At 40.9% G+C, this 19,291-nt stretch overlaps 1 protein-coding gene across 3 annotated transcripts; it reads right to left on the reverse strand.

Moving 5' to 3' along the window:
- Window positions 1-1,178: 1,178 nt before the first annotated feature.
- On the reverse strand, window positions 1,179-19,250 carry POLR3G (RNA polymerase III subunit G). Of its 3 annotated transcripts, none has more exons than XM_074812278.1 (8): window positions 19,224-19,250; window positions 16,190-16,321; window positions 13,457-13,583; window positions 9,322-9,384; window positions 8,515-8,565; window positions 5,228-5,298; window positions 3,366-3,509; window positions 1,179-2,892 (listed from the first exon to the last, which is right to left on the reverse strand). In XM_074812278.1, exons 2-8 carry the CDS (start codon window positions 16,310-16,312, stop codon window positions 2,806-2,808), a joined length of 666 nt encoding a protein of 221 aa, XP_074668379.1. In that variant the 5' UTR covers window positions 16,313-16,321; window positions 19,224-19,250; the 3' UTR covers window positions 1,179-2,805. The 3 variants fall into 3 exon arrangements, with proteins under 3 accessions (XP_074668379.1, XP_074668380.1, XP_074668378.1); XM_074812279.1 differs by lacking the exon at window positions 19,224-19,250 and adding an exon at window positions 18,732-18,819; XM_074812277.1 differs by lacking the exon at window positions 19,224-19,250 and adding an exon at window positions 18,230-18,759.
- Between the last annotated feature and the right edge of the window lie 41 nt (window positions 19,251-19,291).

The raw sequence follows: 19,291 nt of genomic DNA on the forward strand, positions 1-19,291 counted from the left end.
TTAGAAGAACATAAGTAATACCCGTAAAATAAATATTTCATTTTAGACTGCAGTGGAAGTGGTGCATATAATGTATTCTTAGCTCTGGATACTTTGCATGTTTTATTACAGGAGGTCACTGCTTTTATTTGTTTTGGCTCGTTTTTATGTATGATCTAAAATACAGATCCTTGGCCAATAAGAACATGGCATTGACATCTGCCATACCATCACTGGAGCCTTCATGTGTTATCCTGTGCAGGCCTTGAGGAACTTGGCACTTTCCTGCATAAAGTTCTAACAACTTGTTAATTCTGTGAAAGGAGGATTAAGAAACAGGCATGAAAAATCAAGGTAGGGATCAGTGAAGTTCTTAGGTGGTGCTCTCCCTGCACACTGAAAGCAGTGCCTTGTACGAAGTAGGGTTTGAATATATGCCTGTCCAAACCTGAAATTTGGTGAGACCCAAAGAATGGTCTAAGTTTTATCAGCATTATGGTCTTGCAATAAATTCTAAGCAATTGGAAAATCATTTTATAAAAAAAGCTGTTACGCCTCTAACAGCACCACCTCGTTTCAGTGCAGAAGTGCCTCAGCAGAGAGCTGTGTCACTGCAGAACTCTGCCTCTTCAGAAGCCTTGGCTTAGCTGCTATTGTTAAACTAGTCCTAGAGGGTCTATCTGGAGGTCAGAGGTGACCATAGTTCACCTTTTAGAGGTCTCAAAAATATCTGATTTCTGCCAGAGTACTATTTCTGAACAGTACAGCACGAGGCAGTTGTCTCTCCCGTTAGCAGTATGACGAATGAAGACAGTCATCACTCCTCAAGATTTTGTGTCTGCTACAAAATGAGGTATCGAACCTACTCAGGCAAGCCACAGCTTGTGACCAAACTGTAACTCATGCAGTAATGCTTTTCCAGTGTTAACTCCCAGCTCTGTCTCCGGCAAAAGCCACCTGTTTGCATCCTTGTGTGAGAGGCAAGGAGCCTCGCCGTTCACCTTGCATGGGGGGGAACAGCTAGTAGAAGATAACACTTGTTATACTTGAGGCAGGCAAAGTTGATTTTCAAGATGCTTACCTTGTTCAGAACGTCTTCTGTCTCTCTGGTGTATCACGTGCAAGAAGCAGGCACACCTGTTCAGGAAACAACTGCTGGCCTGTGTGGTGTTAAATGGATGGACAGAATACACTTCATATGCAATGCAGAAGAATGTTTATTAAACATTATTTGTATAGCTATGAACACTTCAAAATAAAATGGGTATGCTCTGAAGTGTGACCTGCACAGCATTTTAGTTTCTTTTCTTTTACAACTGGTATGTATTTCATCAGAACACATGAAAGCTACACCTTAAGGAATGAATTATTTCACACAGAAGTTCATGGAATAATGCAGTGCTGTTTTCCAGTCACCAGTGAGGTACTGCTTGACAGAAAAGCAAACTTGCAAGGAAAAAGTCTGTAGTTTCCTTTGCTGATAAAAGAATTGGTTTTGTTTTAAAACTGTTCTTTCATTAGACCAAATAACAGCACTGGTTATAAGGAACAGAATGTTTTAAGCAAGTGAAAAACCCAAAAACAACAACCCTGATCAATAGTAATATAGTAACACTGACCAATGATACTTTGACCATCAAAGGAGCACAGGACACAGAATGCTCTGTCACTGTGTTCTTCAAGTATTTAATCTCAGGAAAAATTTTCTATGCTTCAGTTGTTGGTTCTTAAATAAAATTGCTGTTTCCAAACATTCTGATTTAGCTATTCTTGACATTCTTGTCTTGTTTCCCTAATTAAAACCTCATGCATCAAAATACTTCACAATCTTTCCCTACATTTTGGGGTTTTTTTGTATTGGTTTGCCGTCTGTTAAGTTTCTGCCTTGTTTTTTCTGTAGGAAAGTAAATAGATGCATTAACCATGACATAGATAGCTGTCATCTGCCATCTCACTTAACAGCTCTGTGAGGTAAGAAAGTTAGTATCCCCTTAAGAGGCAGAGAAACTGAGGTGAAAGAATGACATTCTCATCACTAATCTGTGTGCCACTGGTGAAAATCAGGATTCCATAATTTCTCAGTCTTAACTTCTAACATATATTCTTTCTAAGTGAAACTACCCTTAATTATGACTTCTATTACTTACTTATGTTACTTATGTATAGTTAAAAAGATAACACATTGTTAAATATTACAGTCCCTTTTTACCAAAATACTAAAAGTAACAGTTAACTAGAATAATAGCTCTTCAAAATACTCTCATTATGTTGTTTGTCCATATTACTAAGGCCATTTCAAGTCAGTTTATATTAAAGTGCTCTGTTGTCAATTATTTTCAGTCACCTGAATTCGGAAGTTACCCAAATTCAGAAGACAGCTGCCAAATATGAGCAGCTTATGTCTGTAAAGGCCATATCTCTTTTTGCTGCAGTCATCAAGAATTTCACTATTATTTTCAACATTTGACTGCTAAAGCGTAGAACTGTGTAGTGCAAATGCTTAGGCACAATTTTGATTAAAATGCATACATTCTTTCTCTGTGCAGAGGCAATACCATGGCATACAGCTCACTCCATCAGTAGTAATTGCAGAGAACCTTAAAAAAGGCGTATGTCTGCAAAATATTTGGCAAAAGAACAAAACAAAGGATCCCGCATCCTGTTTTACAGCCTCGTACAATTAAAAATAATTGTTCAACGTGTTTCTGGAGAGTATACTTAAAACCCACAGAGCTAAAGCATTAGTTCTGTTGATACTCAGCCTGCCTCCAGAATTCTACTTCAAGTAGTGTAAGGCTTGAGCAGTGTACCACCTAGAAACAATAGCTAATACGTCGCTTCATCCATATTGTCATCACTGGCAGCATCAAAGTCATCTCCATCTTCAAAATATGAAGCAATGTAGTCATTTTCCTAAGCAAAAGAAAAAAAAAATCATGGTATCTGTGGAGGAGGCAATTTGTGAAAGAAACATGCTTTAAACTGCACTTGAGCACCCATGTTTTGAAACAGTAATAGGAGTTTTTTCTTTCCTTATTTGTTGGGAAAGAAAAAGGAAAACACTGTAATGAAATTCTGATATCTACAAAAGCAGAAGAGTCATCACAGTTTTAGTGATGAAAATGAGTAACTGTATGTATTGATTGTGGCAGGACACATGCTTGCAAGATCTTTTTTTCAGAGCTCTTTGGGAGTAACAAGTCTAAATCACCCACTTAAATTAAGTGCAACACAACACAGTGCAACAAAGAAAATTAATCTAATAATGGCTCTCACTACAGCTCTCCCTCAGCACTGGAGAAGCGAGGGGTGTTTCTCTGGCTGACAGCCAACACACTACTCAATGAGTGGGATCTGACTTTGTGTAAATAAGAAAACTAACATACCTCTTCATGCTCCTCTTCATCATGTTCCTCTGATTCTTCTGCTTCTTCATCATCTTCACCTTCTTTCTCTTTTGTTTTGTCTTTCTCGTCTTCAGATTTTTCACCTTCAGATTTTTCGTCTTCATCATCCTTCCCTTCCAACTCCTGTCACAAGGCAATCTTTTTCACAGGGTAATCCCGTGTTACCGCAACAGCACATCCTCCACCCTACCAAAACGTTATGCTGCAGTTAACAGCAAGACAACAAGCATAACAATGCTGCACAATGGTTTTTGTTGGTATTTAAAACATGATGTGAAGCACAAGAACTTCACAAGGACTTACCTGATCAAGCATAAACTGGACTAAAGAAATGTGTCTTTTGTAACAGATGATTTCCCTTTATCATCCACTGTTAGAATAATTGACAGTAATGTCATACTTGACAAAGCAATACCTCATACTGTACATAATAATGTACCTGTACCAAACAACGGATGGATTACCAGGAGAAAAAATACAAGGCTGTTTCACCTTTAAGCTTCCCATTCCCACATGGTGGGTAGCCGCCTCCAAAACTGAGGTCGCTTTCCTCCTAAGTTTCTCTTTCTGTATGTTTCTTCCCTCTCAATTTACTACATTGTTTAATTCCCAACAGCAGTAGCTCGGTGAAACAGCAATAGATTAAAAAACTCTGGCACCAACTGCGCCTTCAAGAAGCTCTGCTAGTAGCTGCGCTGTTCACAATTTGGCTGCATCGCTACCCAGGGAAGAACAACTGGTTGTTGTGTTCAAACAGGAGCAAAGAAAATTGTTTCTCCACAGCCAGGCTCTATCCCTATCCCCTGCCTTGTGCTACCACACTGCAGAACAGTTGTCTGTCAGATTAACAAGACAAGGCTGGAAAGTGGCTACACTTGGTTATTCCATTTGTACCAAAAAAACAGAATCACAGAATTGTCTGGGTTGGAAAAGATCTTGAAGATCATCTAGTCCAACCATCAACCCAACATTAACAGTTCCCAACGACACCAGATCCCTCAGCGTAAGGTTGACCCTACTCTTAAACCCCTCCAGGGATGGGGACTCCCCCCCTGCCCTGGGCAGCCCATTCCAATGCCCAACAACCCCTTCTGCAAAGAAATCCTTCCTAAGAGCCAGTCTGACCCTGCCCTGGCGCAGCTTGAGGCCATTCCCTCTTGTCCTGTCGCTTGTTCCTTGGTTCAAGAGACTCATCCCCCCTCTCTGCACCCTCCTTTCAGGTAGTTGTAGAGGGCCATGAGGTCTCCCCTCAGCCTCCTCTTCTCCAGACTAAACCCCCCCAGTTCCCTCAGCCGCTCCCCATCACACCTGTGCTCCAGACCCTGCACCAGCTCCGTTGCCCTTCTCTGGACATGCTCGAGTCATTCAATGGCCTTTTTGTAGTGAGGGGCCCAAAACTGAACCCAGTCATTGAGGTGCGGCCTCACCAGTGCCGAGTCCAGGGGTAAGATCCCTTCCCTGTCCCTGCTGGCCACGCTATTTCTGATACAAGCCAGGATGCCATTGGCCTTCTTGGCCACCTGGGCACACTGCTGGCTCATATTCAGCCGGCTGTCAATCAACACCCCCAGGTCCCTCTCTGACTGGCAGCTCTCCAGCCACTCCTCCCCAAGCCTGTAACGCTGTTGGGGGTTGTTGTGGCCTAAGTGCAGCACCTGGCATTTGGCCTTATTGAAGCTCATGCAGTTGGCCTCAGCCCATCACTCCAGCCTGTCCAGATCCCTCTGCAGAGCCTCCCTACCCTCCAGCAGATCAACACTCCCATCAACACACATACCAAAGGTTTAATTTTCCTTCAGCAATTTCTATTGTACAATTTAGGAGTAGTACACACATCTTACCTCAATTTTTTTCAATACCTCCAGATTACTTTTAGGCTCAGATCTTTTTGCCTTTTTTGGTTTTGCACCTGCTGAAATAAAATACAACACCATTATTTTTTTAATATGGAAGAACACAGATTCTCTTATTTTACTTGCTCTTAAGAACTTACATCTTGAGTATGCCATGGAAATCCCATACTATCTGTATTAAAATTACCTTAGACTTTGAGCTACATCATTCTTGGAGGTGTAAATGCCCAATTTATGTAAGTGATGCCTACAGGGCCAGTCTGAATCTCACTTCAAACAGACAGTTGACCGAAGGTTTGGCCAGAGTATGACGTTTAGTTTCACAAAATACTTTTCACCTAGATACTCATGGTATGTTAAAAAACTAGAACAAAATCTCAACTGTTATTTTTCCTCATCTTGAAAGGATAACAAGTCATTAATGTTACTAATTTCTGCAACACATTCACGACAGCTGGGTGCTTTGGACAGATAGATAAAAAAAGGCAGACAGCAGTTTATTAGCTCCAATGCAGTAGGCATGGTTACTGCAGCTAGAAGGCTTCTGGACCACCGCTGGCTCTCATGAGTCCACAGTGCATATTTCCACCTAGTCCCTTGATTCATGAACATTATCAAGTTACTCCCTACAATCCAACTATATAGTGGAGCAAAGGTCAAAAATAGCATTCCACAGAGCCAGCTAAGAGCTACCCGGATTGCAGCACCCTAAACTAAGGCTGCCCCAGTTCCATGAGCACAGTTGGACTGGTAGATGAGGAGAAACAAACCGCTCCAGAGCCAGAGATGTTACAGCATTTAGAGAGCTTGTGAGACGTCCCATTTCCACAGTGCAGCTGTCCTTCACCTCTCCTGCTATACTCAGCACGATCACATAAAACTGACAACACAGGACTGTTCCTGACATGGATTAGCTCTTCTCAGGAGGGTAAAACTGCCTGCATGATGTGCCATATTGGTGTAGCTACAGCTGCTGAGGGGCAAGGCATCTTCAGGCAAGCTAATGTGAGTTGCCCCTTTTTTATGCTAGGCTGCACTAAGTGGTATCAGAAAAAAAACAGCGTGCATCGATGGAGGGGAGATCCTTTCTGGAGCAGATACTAACCCAGATGTGGTTATGTATTTTATCTGGCCTAATACTTAAGGAAGCACGACACTGAGAGCTGCTAAGAAGACAACTGTATTTTGTCAAAAGCACTTGTCATAAATAGCATGCGTTTCATTTCAGTGTTGTGCCTAGGAAGGGATTACGTGACAAAAGCACTGCACAGAGCTGAGGGGAGTCAAGCTGCTCTGTAATAACATATGAACAGCGTCAAAGCAAACACATCCAGAATGAAGTAGGCTTTTAAGGAAAACAAGTGAAAAGTGCGATTCAAAATTGTCATTTCTGCACAAACCCCTGAGGGCTTTTAGAGGTAATGCCTATAGAACAAAACAGCCTGGAAATGGAAACAGACATGCAAGATCTTTCCTTAAATGCTGGGTGTCCCCGGAGCTTATCATAAAATTAGAGACACTGACCCATTGTTAGTAGAACTTCAAGCAAAATAGCTCCTTACATCAAGCAAAATAGCTCCTTACATCCATGTAGCTTAGAGGTGCAATGGAGTGCATCTAATCTCTCCAAATACCTGTTCTCAAAGTACTTGGGTGTAAATGTATACATCTGATTGCTATATACATATGCATATACCTGGCCTACAAGAGCTGAACCCAGTCAATGCTTTTCTTATCATTTTTGTTTGGTTGGTTGTTTTTGCCAGGCACCACCAAAGTGAGAGGTGTGTAAAAATGAAGCCATTCCTGTACACATTCCCAAAATCACTCCCGCAATTTACAAAGCCACCTAAGATGGCTGTCCTCAAAATACAATGGAGAGACCTACCAGAAGGGCTAATGTGTCACTGACCAGCTATTTACAAACCTCCTGAGTCATACAACTTTTTTAGGGCTTCTGTATCATCAGGATTCCCCCACAAAGCTAAAAGCACGTGATTTTTGCTTTTAGAGGAACCTATTTTTTTTTTTTTACACAATCAAATTGCAATGGTCAGCTGATCTTTGCCATTACAGCTATGTAAGAAAATGTACTTTTAAGAGCAAACAGAGAAACTGGCACGAAAGAGGAAAAATCCCCCACAGTGAGCAGTGATTCTCTCTTTGTTTATGACAATCACAACATTATTGTAACAAGGAATAATAAATTGGCATTTATGATTTCATTGGATCCTGGGGAGCTAATTATTGCATATAGGCTTATAAAAGCCAATGCAGTTTCTTCTTTTGAAAAAAAAAAAAAGCAGGTATGTAGTGGTTTCATCTTTAGAGATTTTGCAAGTAAGTATGTAATTTTCAGTTGAATCTTGCAGTCTACCTTTAGTACCATGCTTCTCGATGACGCTCTTAAAAGGAACAAAGCTTCCAGCTGAGCCAGTCTCCAGGACTACTGCACATTCCCTTTTCTTTTTCTATTTTATCCTTGAACTGAAAAATGACGCATGAAAGACTTGGACAAAGAGAACAAGAAAGTAAACAATTATATATAACAAACAGCTAGATACAGGAGGCCAAGTGGTATTTCACATCAACAGAGCAACAGACTTCTACAGAGAACTTAAAATAACAGTCATGCATGCTAGAAAACACTTTGAAAAACAAATACACGTATGATGCTGTATAATAAAAAAGTTTTTTCCTGTAAGAACCAATACCAGCTCCAACTGCTGTTGAAGGATCTGGTTCACAATCCTGCAGAAGAAAGCTGAAAATAAACAAAGAAAGTAAAACCAGGGGAAGTAGAAAATAACCTACACTGAATCTCATATAAAAGGCTTAAAAAAAATGCAAAAGTCAGCAAAATCATAAACAAGATAACTGAGAAACCCAAGATATAAAGAAAATCTGAACAGCCAGCTATTCATTAAATAGGATGAGTGTTGATTAAATACACAAACTTTCAAAACAAAAAGTTTTGTGGTTTTTTTAACCTTTCACTGCTACATATCTCATATGTTAATATTGCACATCACTATGAGAGGCAGGAAAGAAAGATAAATCTGTTCCAGTAAGTTAAAATACCCTACAGAGCAAAGCAAAAACCACAGAAGACTGGCAGACTAGTAAATTATTTAGAAAAAAAAACCTGTCAAAAGCCCTGATTATTCAGACTAATTAACATTTCTACCATTTTTTTTCCCCCATAACCAGCTCCAGTATGTCTTCTATCAGTCAACTAGTGTGTACTAAATGCTTTTAAAAAATATATAATATACCTTTTTTGGTCTTTTCTTTTGGCTTAAGCTCTCTTGGGAGTATTCTCCAATCTGTTCAGAAAATAGCTTTAATATACATGAATTATGATTTACAGCAGTAATCCTCCCCCTGCCACCCACCAAGGAAAGGTAGGGGCCCCTGTTGTGCTTGACCCTATTTACGAGCATGCCTAAGTGTCTTAGCACACAGCTCTCATGGAATTAGTGTTTTATCACACAACTCTTTTATGGAATTCTAGCTGTACTTTAAAGTGAGGAACAACAGTGAGGACTGGCATTCCACCCACTTAATGACAACTGGCATCTGCCCCAAAGAGACAAAGTTCAGCCCTTCCAGTGGCCCACATACCCTTCAATTTACATTCTATAATTAGGTTTGCAGTAGTGAGCTATACAGATATGGTTGTGGAATTTTAATGTTATAAAACCCAGCTACCTGTGACTGAGACATCAGATTGAGTTATTTTTAGCAACGTCAGTGTTTGCTCCCAGTTCAAAACTGGTATTTGCATGGCGAGTAAGGAAGAAGCAAAGCTAGAGTGAGAGCTAAAGCTTGCATCCTTGCTGCAAACCAGTTGTTTCAACTGAGTAAATAAATAAAATCAGATCCTTTTTTCCTTTTTTTTTTTGACAAAACAATACTTTGTCTTGATTTGAAAACACATGAAGGGCATAACAAGGAATACATGACTTGGTAAGGATTTGCGTACTTTCTTATTGCTTGAAAAATAATGAATCAAACATTTAAAAGCGCAGAACATTTCACAGGTTAAAAAAGAATTAGCCTTTGATAATCTCAGATATTACCTGGGGTCCATGTTGCATGCTCCTTTCCACTGTCCTGGTACCTTTTACTATACCTCTCAATGACTATAGAAAAGGATACAAAGAGTTATTGAATTCAATTAATTAAAAAGGCAAATCCAGACACTGTCTTTGATCTTTTCCCATAACTAAACATACAGTGTATTTTTTTAATCCCATATTGAACACTTTCTTGTGCTGTTGTCAAACACTTAAAAAACAGTTTCATGTCACTACTTTGAGCAGTTCTCATAATTCTGAGGACTAATCATTTCTAAGTACTAAGTACAAAAAAAGGCAAAAACCCCAAATATTGTTTTGCATTTTTGGGTATCTCCTTTTGATCAAAACACTCCCTCCCCTCCCAAAAAAAGCCCCAGAAAAACCCCTCTAAAATTATTATAATTTATACTTCTATCCCTGGAAAGCACGAAAACATAAAATGCAGATACAGCCAGGTAAGCTAGGTTGAAACATCAAATGAACGCAAACTCTTCTACTATTCAACAGTTTCACAATCAAACCTTTGCTACAAAACCAGTCAGTGAGATTTACCACCACTGTGCTAATCCTAAAACTACCCAGAATTCCCAGGTCTCAGAAGGCTGCGTTTCAGACCGATCACAATTAGCTCCCAAGACCTTAAATACTTCTGCAATGGCAAAGCTTTACAGCATAACAGAGATGTGTCCTAAACAGCACCAACACATTTCAGTCCATTTAACCTCTTTCCAGCTTAACTAAACTGAGAAACGCACTGTAAATATTACAGTAGTTATGCAGTGTAAGTACATCCGTTTGTACTGCAGAAAAACTTTTTTGTACAATCTCTAATGACAAAAACAATATCACAACTTAAGTATTTTTAAATCAGTCCCATTTTTTCTTACCAAATTACCATGCCCAACTGCAAAATCCACTGAATGGAAAATTACTGCTTCTGACTGCACTAATAACTCACTACCCAAACAAGGATAATTTTTGTGGGTAGTGTACAAAAAATGGTAACAAAGACAGACTGTGACTTTTACAGTCAAAGACTTCTAAGATACTCACCAGAAAAAAGGAAGGGAGAAGGAAGACACCAGAAATGAAGCTCCATTTTAAACTTAGTTATGAGGAGGGTAAGCAGAAGACCTACTTAAAACTGTGCAATGAAGAGCTTGCATTTAAAATTACAGTGTCTCAAGGGACATTTAATGTAGGTGGCCTTCAGAGATGCTGTTGGGAAACTGTCAGCACACAGAGGGAAAGAACCTAGTAATTTTGATTTCAGCTCGAGGCTCTTCAGTGAAGAACTAATTGCTGATGCCATCAGCAAAAAAATACGTCTGACTGACTCTCGCCACTCACAGCTAATGAATTCATTCCAAACCACTGCCACAGTGACAGTCACCCAGTCACAGCAGATATATCTACAGGAAAAATATGAATGATTCATAGCTTATAAAGTGAGGAAAATAGAGAACTTAGTGTAGAACATGCCTGTTACTCACTCAAATGAGTGTTGAAATGAATGATGAAAATCTGTTCTCTATGGCACACTAATGCATCAAAATTGCCAGATAGTATTAGACGTGGCTTTCATTTACTACCTGAATAATGAAAGAAAGATAGATAGCTATGTCCTAACTAATTAAAATGTTTCCCTTCTCACACTTCAAAGAACCATTTGGCTCGTAGATGTTGTGCTGAGGGTCTAAAACGATCCATTTGCTCTTGCAGCAAAGCTAATTCAAGACGTTCCTGCCCACAGTCCCCCTCCTGCCTCCCTCTTAGTCCTAGCAGACGATTTGATGAAATACAGGGGAGCAAAGGACTCTAAACCAGGTAACAGAAAAGATCAGTTAAAAACCATCTACCCTGGGGGAAGTGATTTTCTTAGAGCTAGGCTGCTTCTGCCACATAATGCAGTGCCAGAGACAACTGCATACTGTGTCTGAGATGAAAGCAAGCTTTTTAAGCTGCAGACCACCGCTGATTTAATTATACCTCACCTCTCCGATGGGGCATTTTTGTACAGCTAAAGGTTCAGTAAGAAGTTACCTCAAACTACCCTTGGGGAGATGATGAGAACACTTGAAGCATTATTTGAGTTTATCAAGTGGCTGTCTACCCACTTCCCCTGCAACTGCCAGTTTTTGTAGGAAAAGAGTCTTCAAAGCTGGCAGTTCTACTAAGAGGCATACTCAGCAATAGAGAGAGAGCACTTCATCTCAGAAAGAAGGCTGCAGAAACAAAGACAATTTTGAGGCGAACAGTAAGAACGATCACGTGAGGCAAAGCTGGAAAAGAGAGGTGTGTTCTCATAAAGCGGCTGGTTCCTTGGAAGTAACCCTGGGTGGCTTTCAGGCATAGCAGTTTCTTTTTTTGTGTCTCAAACGGAAATAACAAACTTCAAGGCTGACACTGATCAAGAGCACGGCAAGCCTCGAGTGCGATGAGAATCCAAAGAGACCGGAATTTGTTTACTCCGATGAAAGAGGAGATGTGATAAAAAAGTAATTTGGAATTCTACCACCACAAAGGGATCTGGAAATGAAGACTGGACCTGTTCTTGCCTCATAACCAAGGTTCTACTGGCTGCACTGTCAGGGTCCACCCTGGGCTGTGCTTGTGCTGCACCAGCTGCCTGATGTGTCGCGGTGGCTGCAGGGCTCCAGCTGCAGGTCAGAGGGAATACTCTGCCTTTTGGGGTCAGCAGCGTGTTCACTGCTCACACTGTGGTGTTTCAAACAGTGCTTTCGTACAAGAATGAGCGGACAATCAATAAGGTGTGTTAATCAATGTTACATTCAAAGCCTAATAAAAAAAGAATTGCATAAAGTCTCAAAACCCTCTAGAATTCACCACTACACCACCAACAAAAATTACCAGAAATTCAGAGGGGGGACTGAACTATGTACCTGTATCGTATCAACATCATGAATACTCAGTCAGAAAATACTCTGATGGCTTTGGCATGGAAATAAACTTCATGTTTTAGAGTTCAAGTCAGCTCTTATTACTCAAAATCATGACAAGATAGCAGATTTTTTAAACATTTTTATAAAGCTTTTCAGCGACTGCCTACTGCACCGACTGGGCCTAGGGTCTGACACATGCAGCATTTCCTGATATGTTGTATTTTCCATTTTCCTGTAACAGCACTTGCTGTTTACACCATTCAGAACAAGCACTCAGGAGGATGACAGAACTAGGCAAAAATCACAAACAAAAATAAGCACTCCTCACAATAATAACCTCCTGTGATGGCTAGATTTACAATACACCCACAGCAAGGTAAACAGACATTAAAAGTTTTCCTACCCTGCTCCTCTTGCCTTCTTTCCCACCAGCTCAGTTTTCTGACCAGGAAGCTTGGATTTTAACAGTGTAATGATGTATGACTGGATGTCAAGTATAGCGGAGCATTTATTGTTGTCAAACAATAACAAAGCGGTTAATTTTTAATTACATATAAGCAAAAGACATTCTTAGCTCAAGAGAGTAAGATCAAGCTTTCACTTCTCATCCAGCTCTGCTTCTAATGCAAACCTCAGTAAACCACTTATCCTCATCTCAGTTTTCATATTTCAGGGGATTTGTCAGTAACACTTACCAATCCTTCCTGAATGGACTTAGGGGAAAAAAAGTTAGTACCTTTTAGAATGTCCAGCTATTGAACATAACATTGATTATTTTAAGTATGTCTTCACACAATTAAAATGGAAGCTGAATCTCAACACTACGATTTACTACGAATTTCTTTGCTCCAATACAAATTTTTTAGGGTATTTTAACATGCAGAAATGCCTGTTTCACTGGTATTGGTTAGCATACAATTGAAAAGACTGAATACAATGTTTGTTATGGTGTACCAAATGGAATAGATGTTTGATATGTCTCTTTTTCACACAGTAGTTGCTTTCTAGTTGCAGCACTTGTAGGTGTGACCTACAACTACAGTAAGCGTAAAGGCAGAAAAATTCCCTACCATTTTAAGCTGTCAATTTTTATTCTCATTATCATGAGAATAAATACATTTTCAACAAAAAAAATTCAAAACAAAATACATTTTCAACGCATGCATTTCGCTACATCATCCTTCACAAAACAGTAACTACCAAAGATATAAATAAAAAGCACACAAACAAACCTTCATGATGTTCTACTGTCAAAAAATATGGCAATGTTTTCGTAGTTCCTCTAAGTTCTTGTTTTAAGGCCAACATGTAATCTTCATCTTCTCCAGTTTTCAGAGGCACTGGCTTATTGTCTGTACTCTGTACAAATTATGTTTATTATTTATAAGGTCTTAATATCCATCAAATATACAGGAACACTAAAAAAGCTACAATAAACACAGCTAATCACAGAAGAGTGCAACTATGCATTATGTTACTTTGCAAGTATACTTTATGGCATTCTGACATACGTAACTATGTTTACAACTAGGTGGATACCTAATATGGCTTCACTGTATCTTTCTGCAAAAATGTATCAAGAAAACAAGAAAAAAAAAGTATTAAAACTGTGAAATAGTCATAGTCACGCTAAGCTCTTAATTGCCAAAAGCAGTTTTTCACATCACCCTAACTTACTCAGAAACCATTGTTTCTCTCTTCAGTCGGAGTAGTGCTGGCCTTAACCTCTTCTGTAACAGTGTTTTAACTACATTAGGTGTGATTACTCTGAATAACATGGACACCCGTTCCATGACTGTTGTCAGGTTACATTGTCATACAACCAGGTAGCACACAGGTCCTCACACAATTCAGTTTCTGTCAGCTGAATTTAAATGAATTTTTAAGGTTTGGATTTTTTTTTTTTTTTTTTTAACTAAGAATCTTGAAAATGAGAAAGATAAATAAGCGAAAACTGTTTTTAGAATGCACAGAACACTAAAGCCCAAGAGAGAACCAAAGAATGGATGTTTCTCTGGCACAACAGTTGGTGCACAATCAATACCTGAGTGGCAGGTTGCAAAGCACAAAGTGCTACCACAAGTCCCAGAGCTGGATCACTGACGGAGTTTACTGCTTCCAGCTGTATTCTCTAGCTTGCCAGCGTTTTAAATCACTAATGTTGCTAATGGTAAGCTGATGGTCCTTAATTGGGTTTCTAATTGCATTTACAGGAAATTCCTAAGAACTCAAAATGTGTCTATTAGAAATACGCAACAGCAACAATTCACTGCTTGAATTAATTTCAATGTGAGTCAGTCACCATCTGTAATATAATTCTGGTAACTGACCAAATGCCAAATTTAACTCTTGACATTTTTACCAACCCTAGTTATGCCACTGGGTTAACTTTGATTTTTTTTGAGTGGCACTAGATTTCCCTGGCAATTTTAACTTAGTTCTGAAACTAAGGAAGGAAGGAAGGAAGCATCTTTAACTTCTCCATGGTATACTTTAGATATGCTGGGGCTAGTAATTCCCCTGCAAGGCTGATCCACTGCTGAAAGTACCTGCAGAAGCTGTAGTTCACCCAGAATTCAGTTTCCCCGTGCTATTAAGCAGACTGCAACACTCACATTAGGAGCAGTTACAGACGGCTTAGTATCAATGAAATCACACAACTTAATCATGAAGGTGTGTGACAGGTGCATCTGCCCAATGAAAGCAGCTTCTTGGCTGCTGAAGTGGAGCAGCTCGTGACTGCCTTTGTTCTCAGGGCCTCGCGGTAGTTGGGACCTTTGGCCAATGGGAGCCGCTATTGACTACAGGTCAGATTGGGCCTGGGTATAAATGGAGTCCCCTGGGGGAGCCATTTGGAGCTCGTCCCCTGGAGCTGCACGCTGTGGTTGAGGACTCTCCCCTTGGGTCAGGATGCTGCCCAAGGAAACTCCTCGAGGTGCCTTGGGTCGGGATGCTGCCCTGAGCAGGTCCTCGAGGTTGAGAGTCCTCACTTATCAAGTGAGTGATAAAGCGTTTTGGGTTGCCATTAAACCCTAGGGAGTGGGGCTTTGTTCTGCGTTTTGGGTTGCCGTTAAACCCTAAAAAGTTGTTCTGTTCTCCTCTCACAGACATTTCAACCTGTAATTTATGGAGAGCTAGTTAACTGTGTTAATAATTATTTTATTTTTGGTGGTTGGTTGTTTATTTGAGAGCCTCCATAACAAGGTGGACTAAGAGGATATATGACATCTGGTTCAGTAAGTGAAGTAACTATTTGGAGAAATCTCAGCATAGCACCAAATATACGTCAAACCTGCAAGTTCTGTATCATAACGTGAGATTGAGAAAAATTTTGTGCACCTTGATGAAATCCTGACGTAATTGGGAAGTTCCCTTACATAAAACTGCAGTGTGGTAAGACTACTTTTCTGCCTCAAAATTGCCCAAGCTTCCCTGCACAGCAAAATGCAGTCAGAAAACGCTCTTTCATTTTCAAATACATCCCAAATGCCAAATGTCAATTATGTTTCCTTGATTACATAAAATATTTTTCAGTGATTTTCAAACTATTTTCAAATGTTGGCTGCTGAGGTACAAGACAATCATCCAAAATCTTTTATGTTTGCATTGACAGTAAATTTCTAAAATGAGCAAATCCATTCACAGCTTCAAAGACTAGTCTAACTTAATTGCAAACAAGTTCAGATAGCCAGTGTTTCTGTTACTGCAATGCCCAGAAAACCAAACCACAAGGAGGGCTTTAATGAATGAACATCCTGTAAGCAACCTAGGTAAATGCAGGATACAACAATTAGCAAAGGGACAGGATGTAATAATAAGAAAAACAGCAATTTACATTAAATACTTCAAAACTGACTTAAAGTGCTTAGGGTTGTTCATGTATCTCACTACCTTACCTAAACAGGAGAGTGCATACACTTTCCCTGAACACAGAGAGCGTGCTCTCAGGTACCTGTGGTACTTACAGGGTACGGTGCTGGAGGCTCCAACACATCCTCAGGCAGAGCTGCACCTTTAGCAAAGCCAACAGCCTCGATGTTGAAGGTAAGTGCAGCACGTCCTCTTCCTCCTCTTCCTCTACCAGCCATTTGGAGTTACTGAAAATATTACAGATTTTTAAAGAGTTATTTTCGTTACATGTATCAAATGCATGTATACATTACCTATAAAATTAATGTCTAACAAAGATTACAGTAATTTTAACGGCACTCTCAAAGACCGTTTTAAACAGCAAACCATTTTCAAATTTGGTACATTCCCTCATTTGTGCCAGCTCCCCCTGCATGCCTGAAATTACCTCCTAACTTAGGAATTTTAAACTTTCTTCTTCTAAACCCTAGATGTGCTGACTTGAGTTGAATCAGGGTAGAAGAATCAGAAACAACAACAACAACAAAAATGTTCAAGGACTCAGAACCTTCTGTGAATACATTCTGCTGTTTCTGAACTCTTCTCCAAAAAACAGTTTGGCTTCTTCACCCTTCATATTATTTTTTTTCTTTATCTTTATAACTAGTTTTGGGTACTGATAAAGAGCCAAAAGCAAAGAATTTCAAGGCAAAAGCATCAAAGGACTCCAGCATGTCTGCAAGCTAAAAGGAGGTTGTTTCTAACTAAAATATTTCACCAAGGATAGATAAGAAAAATAGCCTGCAAAACTACATTTACAGTCACATCTCACCACCTTCACTGTTAGGCCAGTCTTCATCTCAGGATTGCATGACCCATGGGGTTGGCCAGTAAAGCAAGGTATGAGAAATATTTTTTGCAGGGAAGATGTCAAGAAATGGGACCCAAGAGAAGCCTGGCTGAAGCAATGTGCTACCGTTCACTCTCCAAGACCATGCAAAGATCAGTTCAAGGCATCAGCCCAGAAATCCCATGTGCTGTTTGTCATTCACTGCAAGGCAGCACCCTGCTTGGTAAGATCGTGTCTGTTCCAGACTTACAGCTGTACCGGCATCACCACATCTATTCCCACCATTAGTGTGTAGGTGAGGTAACAAGTTCAAACAGCAAAAAAGAAAAAACACAATACCTACAGCTTCTCATACACTTGTCTACAAGGAATCCAGTCCAGAATTACAATTAGGAGTAAAGAAATGAATACTTAAGATCTTTTAAGATTCCCCCAAATGGAAGCAATGGCCTTTTTATTAAATACCAGTGAGAAACCTGTTGATGCAAGCATTTTCCTACTTATTACTTTCAAAAGCAATAAGGTCTGCTTGGATAAACCAAAATCACATTATGTATGTTCACATCACTCAGCAGCACAGAAGACTGTCTAAAAATAAGCAGAGAGGCCTAAATAAATCATTTTAAGAGAGATAACAAAGCCAAAGCTAAACCTGAGCACTTAATTAACTGGAAATTTAAAAAAAAAAAAAAAATAGCAAACTCATTTGACAACAAGATGAAAAGCAAGATGTGAGCCTGGCAGAATGGAGAAAGATAAAAGATACAGTAAAGACCCAAACATGAGCAATTATATCATCTAGGTACTGAAAAAGGGGAACAACAACAACAGAGGAAAACCAAAACAAAAAGTTAAGGGAGATGTCCAGCTAGCAAGGAGAGGCACACTGTTTGCATTAGTGAATATAAAGGTCCATTTTTAAAATACTGCTTTAAAATTAATTCTCAGCAAGATTCTCTGGAACTAGAGCATTAGTCTGATGAGAAGTAACAAGCTTTAAAACTAGGGGTATTTCAACTTCGCACTTTTACTGAAACTTGTGGTTTTTTTCAAGCATCCTGGCTTAGAAGGTTTATGTCTACTGACACCATGAAGTGACAGACGATCAGAGAAATAGTGAAGGAAAAGAGTTGTACAAGTCAAGTCACCAAGCATGACAAAGTTACCACAACAACTAGTGTTTTGGCTGCCACAAAGGATGCCCAATGCAGCACCTGGGAGCATTTTTCCGTTTATGGGCAGTATGTGTGTCATTTACAAACAAGCAGGTGAATTTCAGATTTAAGCTTTTAAAATTCCTTCAAACCTGTGGACTCTGTGGGCAGTCAGTCAGGGGAAGGCTGGAGAGGCCTTCATAAGGGAAAGGCCTGCGGAGACCGAGTCCCCACGATGGCGACAAGCGTGAGGAGACTCGGCCCTTGGACGAGCTCTCGTTATCATATGTTTTCCTCAGAACAAAACTCTCGATCGTGTTCGAATCCTTGATTTTCAGAGACAGTTACAATCAGTGGAAGGGAAGAGCAGATAAAGGAGAAAGGACTGAAATTTAAATACTGAGGTTTTGTGTTGGTTTTTTTTTTTTTTTTTTTTTTTTTACCTGGCACCCCTGAAGGTAAAAGGGTGAAAATATTTATGATGATGGCCACAAGCCGCTACCATGTGAGAATACACCCCCCAGCTCACCCCTTGCCCTTTCCTGCTCCCTCTCCCCACTGTCTCCACCCTCTGCACCACCATCTCCTCCACCGGTCACTCCCGGAGGGTCCCCCCACTCCCCGCGCTAAACCCCGGCTTTACAGCTTTCCTACCCCCTCCGCAGATGGTCTTGGCCGCCTGCCCCGGGCAGCGCCCGGCCCTGTCACGACAGGGGAGGGGGCTTCAACGCCTTCAATCCCCTCACGCAAGGGCTGAGCACCCCCGGCTCCCTCAGGGCTCCCTCAGGGCCCCCTCCGGGGTCCCTCACAGCCCGCTCAGGGGTCCCTTGGGACTCCCTCAGAGCCCCCTCAGGGACCCCTCAGATTCCCTCAGGGCCTCCTCGGGGTCACCTCGGGGCTCTCTCAGAGCCTCCTCAGAGTTCCTGCGGGGCTCCCTCAGAGACCCCCTCAGGGGTCCCTCGGGGTTCCCTCAGAGACCCCTCAGGTTCCCTCAGGACCCCCTAGGGGTCCCCTCAAACCTCTCTCAGAGTCCTCTCAGAGTTCCCGCGGAGCTCCTTCAGAGCCCCCCTCAGGGCCTCCTCAGGACCCCCTCAGGGGTCCCTCGGGGCTCCCTCACCGTCCCTCGAAGCTCCCCCGCTCGCTCACCCGCCTGCCGCCGCGCTCCGCCCGCGGTTGCCGCAGTGGGCCGGGCCCGGGGCCGCCCCGCCTGCCGC

Source organism: Strix aluco, chromosome Z (genome assembly GCF_031877795.1).
Source record: "Strix aluco isolate bStrAlu1 chromosome Z, bStrAlu1.hap1, whole genome shotgun sequence".
NCBI classification, from domain to species: Eukaryota; Metazoa; Chordata; class Aves; order Strigiformes; family Strigidae; genus Strix; species Strix aluco.

Bases quoted from the DNA above. Each gene is read 5' to 3' on its own strand.
- POLR3G (XM_074812278.1), bottom strand. From the start codon at position 16,312: ATGGCTGGTAGAGGAAGAGGAGGAAGAGGACGTGCTGCACTTACCTTC. The intron at 5,299-8,514 runs GTATATTATATA...ATTTTATTTCAG, and splicing joins AAAAGAAAAGACCAAAAAAG to CAGGTGCAAAACCAAAAAAG. The intron at 3,510-5,227 runs GTAAGATGTGTG...GCCTTGTGACAG, and splicing joins AGGTATTGAAAAAAATTGAG to GAGTTGGAAGGGAAGGATGA.